The sequence below is a fragment of the Penaeus monodon genome, chromosome 10, assembly GCF_015228065.2.
Source record: "Penaeus monodon isolate SGIC_2016 chromosome 10, NSTDA_Pmon_1, whole genome shotgun sequence".
NCBI lineage: Eukaryota > Metazoa > Arthropoda > Malacostraca > Decapoda > Penaeidae > Penaeus > Penaeus monodon.
In genome coordinates, this window is record NC_051395.1 from 17,022,211 (window position 1) to 17,027,210 (window position 5,000).

General features: G+C 49.3%; 1 protein-coding gene across 1 annotated transcript in view; it reads left to right on the plus strand.

The window, feature by feature from the left end:
- Nucleotides 1-5,000, plus strand: part of LOC119577890 (ras-related protein Rap-2c-like) — a 101,061-nt gene that overhangs the window by 48,462 nt on the left and 47,599 nt on the right. Inside the window, exon 3 of the mRNA XM_037925542.1 lies at nt 2,208-2,408. Coding sequence (XP_037781470.1) covers nt 2,208-2,402 — 195 coding nt within the window. The 3' untranslated portion in view covers nt 2,403-2,408. The remainder of the gene's footprint in view (nt 1-2,207; nt 2,409-5,000) is intronic.

The window sequence follows — 5,000 nt, forward strand, 5'->3', positions numbered from 1 at the left end:
TTCAAATTCAGTAGGAGGCTATTGACAGAAGCACCATATCATAGAACTCATGTTTATGTCCATATTGACAAAGGAACAGGCCCGAAATCAAATACCTCGGTAACAAAACTAAAGTTCATTTCATGAAATAATATCGATAGAATTTTCCATTCTCCTCATGGCATCCCCTACCTGAATTCTACATATGTGACGCCTCCACTGATTCACTTGGAGCAGCAAGAATTGGTGTACTAATTCCTGACATTGGTCTTAAAGAAAGTCTGCCAATTCTCAAGTGGGCAAGCACAGCTGTTGCCGAGTCAGTAGCCATATACTATGCCATTAAAAACTAGGCAGTAGCGACACCTAGCTGCCTTTACTGACAGCCAGGGAGCATTGAAAATATAATATCTAGAAATACCCTGCACCTATTTTTTAGAAAAGCAAAGCAGGTTATAAAAATGCTAATATACTAGTTAGCCTCCTATATAAGAATATCATCCTGTAAATGGTACTTCATACATGCTCAATTACAGACTTCCTTCATAAGAATATCATTGTATCGTGCACTACCAATATACTTTTTCTCTCCCTCCCTCCTCCTCCCTCTCCTTCCTAACTCTTCTCTCTTCTTCTCTCTCTCTCTCTCTCTCCTCCCTCCCTCCCTCTCTCCTCTCCCCCCCACTCATCTCTCTCCCCTCCTCCTCTCTCTCCTCTCCCTCTCTCCCTCTCTCTCTCCTCTCTCCTCCTCTCTCCCCTCTCCTCCTCCCTCTCTCTCTCTCTCCCTCTTCTCCTCTCTCTCTCTCTCTCTCTTCTCTCCTCTCCACCCTTTCCCTTAACTCTCTCTCTCTCTCTCCTCCTCTCCTCTCCTCTCTCTCTCCTCTCTCCTCTCTCTCCTCCTCTCCCTCTCTCTCTCTCTCTACTTCTTCTCTCCTCTCCTCTTCTCCTCCTCTCTCTCTCTCCTCTCCCTCCTCTCTCCTCCCCTCCCTCTCCTCCCTCCTCTCTCTCTCTCTCTCTCCTCCTCTCTCTGTCTCCTCTTCTCTCTCTCTCTCTCTCTCTCTCTCTCTCTCTCTCTCTCTCTCTCTCTTCTCTCTCTCTCTCTCTCTCTCTCTCTCTCTCTCTCTCCTCTCTCTCTCTCTCTCATCCCATACCCATATGCACGCATTAGTTCGTTCCCTCCCTAACACACTCCCTCCCGTGCGCACTCCCCCATGGCCACCAGCGCCATGCGACCGAGCCGAGCTGTGGTGGCCGGAGCCTTGGTCGCGGCTCCGGAAATGTTAGTAGCTCCTCATGGCAAGGCTGTCATTGAAATTCCTTGAAGGTGATGATGTCAGCGGATGTTGCAGTGCATTGTCCCGTAAACTAACCCAAACGACGTTCTCTCTAATCACGCCGAGCCACCAATAGGCTCAACATCGTAATGCGAGGAGTTCACACTTGGTAAGAGGCGGGAGATCGTGGGCCATGTGGCCAGAATGCCGAGATTGAGGATTGGGAGTGATAGGTTGCTGTGAGACTGGAAGACTGATGCCTCAGGCCACAGGAAGAGAGGCTGAGTGGAGATGACTTTTCATATCACCCACTACGTGGAGGGAGCCTTGAGGTCCCCCCCCCCCATTCCCCACTTTCCTCCACTACCCTTGCTGATGGCGCTACCGTTATCACAGTAAGGACATCCCTTACTCATAGCCCTCCATTCTTTTCCATTCCCTTTCGTTCCCCGTTTCTCATTCCTTCTTTTTTCCTGTTACCTCTCCCCCTTTCTCTTCTCGTGGCGTTATCGCATGATATTTTTTTTTGTGTGTTACCAGTTCCCGGGGATTCTCCCCGCGAGCCTCATTCGCGGCCCGCCTTTTGTCCCGACGGCCGGGAGGTGCGAGTGAGGGGGGGTGCGTCATGACTATCACGAGGCCTTGCAAACCCACGCCTCGCACTGCCATTCGGTGCCCAGCAGTTTCACTAGGTTATAGGTTTATTGTAGGTTTATTGCAGTTTGTTTTCTGAGTTCAGAATCCGGTGCTAGTGAGTGTGTTGAATATCTTGAAGGTCGCAGTGCGATAGGGCTAGAACACAACAGTATTAAATAAATCTTAGTAACGGAACTGTCTTAGGAAGGGGGTATAAATGCCATGTTACTTTAAGAATATATTAATTAATGTAATGCTGCTTCCCTGAGCGACAGCACAGTTTTTGCAGATGATGCAATTGGCCCGTTCTCGTTGCAGGTGGACCTGGAGCACCAGCGCGAAGTGATCACGGCCGATGGCATGGCCCTGGCGCACATGTGGGGCTGCCCCTTCATCGAGGCCTCCGCCAAGAACAGGTGTAACGTCAACGAGGTCTTCGCAGAGATCGTCCGGGAGATGAACTTCAACCCTGGCAAAAAAGAACCCAACTACTGCTGTTGCGTTCTACTCTAACACCAGGTGAGGGACAGAGGCCAGTGTGGGCCGGCCTCACCGAGGGGATGCAGGGAATGGAGTGAGGGAAGACGGTCAGTCCAAGGGAGTGGTGAGGGAACGGCCGGAGGGAGCAGCAGCGGGGGAGCGCCTGGAAAGCGTCTCATCCCGAGGAGGAGGAGGAACGGGTAGGGCGATGCAGTGCCCTCGGCGCGGCTGCACGAGCTCTCACTTACAAGGCAGGGCAGGCCGAGGAGCCCCGGGTGCGCGAGGGTATGAAAGGGGTTGGGGTGGACCGTGAAGGGGGGGGGGATAGAATGCGCGGGTGATGGAGGGAGAATGGGTGGGGAAGCGAGACGTGAAGGGCTAATAGAGAAAGGGGGAGAGGATGAAGAGGGAGATACGAAGGGGAGAGGGGAGATAGGATACGGAGTGAAGACTTCAAGGGGTAATAAGAGAAGGGATGCTAAGGTGAGGTGTGAAGGTGTAATAGGTGGGGGGGGATGCGAGGATGAAATAGGGGAGGGGAGATGCAAGGATAAAATAGAGGAAGGGAGATGTGAGGATGGAATAGGAGAGGAGAGATGCGAGGATAAAATAGGGGAGGGGAGATGCAAGGATAAAAAAGGGGAGGGGAGATGCGAGGATGAAATAGGGAAAGGGAGATGCGAGAATGAAATAGGGAAGAGGAGATGTAAAGGTGGAATAGGGGAGGGGAGATGCGAGGATGAAATTTGAGAGGGAAAATGTGAGGATGAAATAGGGGAGGGGAGATGCGAGGATGTAATAGGGGAGGGGAGATGCGAGGATGTAATAAGAGAGAGGAGATGACGGAATAGGACTGGGGTGGGTGACGGGGTTATAGAGAAGAGGAAAGGGAATGGGGAGACACGAGGAGGCAATAGGGGAGGGAAAGAGAAATTGAGGAGTAGAACTGCTAAAATGTAATAGGGGAGGAGAGGCTTGGCGGTGAAGTAGGGAATGGGAAGGGTAGACGTGAAGGGATAGTAGTGGAGGAAGATGTGAAGAGGTCATAGGGGAGAGGGGGGAAGGGAGAGAGGAGGGAGATGTGAAAGGATGAGGGGGGGGGGGGCTGGAGAGAAGTGAAGGGGAAAGGGATAAGGAGGGAAGATGTGAAAAGGTTGTAGTGGAGGGGAAGATGTGAAGGAGTCACATGGGAGACGATGGACCTGGGCGCGAGAGGAGGGCAAGAGGTGGAGGCAGAAGAGGCTGCGGGCGAGGGGAAAGACGAGGGGAAGCGTTAAGGGAGGAAGGGAGTGCGGGGCGGAGAGGTGTGGAAGGCCGCGCGAGTCTCGTTAGATGTTTGTGTTCCCTTTGTGTGGAGGAGCGCGTTGTGGATGCAGGTTTTGTGCCGTGTTTATATGCGGGGGCTCCGGGAAGGAGGCGGGAGGGCGGGGCTGGAGAGGAATGCGGGGGAACGAAATGAGAAAATGGAAGTGAATACAGGGGATCTGGAGGAGAGAGAAGGGTAATGGTCGGAGGGGCGGGGGAGGATGGAAAGAAACTGCCGTATTAGAAATGGAGGAAGGACAGAAGGCAGGGACGCATAGGAGGGATAGGGTGATGGAGAAGAGAACCGGAGGAGTGGATCGGTAGGAAGTGAATGGGTGCGAGCGGCCGCGTCGCTTCCTAATGAAGCCAAGAAAAAGGACCTGCGTCGGTCGGTCTGGATGAATAGCAGAGGACGAGAGGACTAAATGGTCGGGGGGGGGGGGGGTAGACAAACTAGATCGTATGTACATGTGACACATTGTCCACCCGTAGCCAAAATGTACGCATTTGCTGCTGGGCTGTAGTGTCCGCCGAGGGCGCGAGGAGTGCGCGAGGGCGGAGGAGGGGCAGGAAGCAAGCAGGCAGGCGTAACATGAACAGGCCTTCCAGGAGTGAGCGCGGGCAGGTGAGTCGCGGCAGTGGCACACCTGAGGGCCGCCATGCCCCGCATTCCTCGGCAAGAGAGAGTGACTCCGCATAATGGGACGCGTCGATAGGGAGAATGCGTCGCCATTGCCGTCTTTTTTTGTATATATTATATGTATATATATATACATATATATACATATATACATATACATATATACATACATATACATATACATATACATATACATATACATACATATACATATACATATACATATACATACACACACACACACACACACACACACACACACACACACACACACACACACACACACACACACACTTATACATATAAATATGCTTATACATATGCATATGCATATGCATACATACACATAAACATAAACATAAACATATACATAAACATGCACATATACATAAACATGCACATATACATAAACATATACATATACATATGTACATGCATATACATATATATACATATACACATTGTGTGTGTGTGTATGTATGTATGTATGTATGTATATATATATTATATATATCATATATATATATATATATATATATAATAATATATATATCTATATATATATAATATATTATATTATATGCTATATATAATATATATATATATATTATATATATATTGCATATATAATACTATATATTATTCATGCTATATATATATTGCATATATTATATATATGCATATAT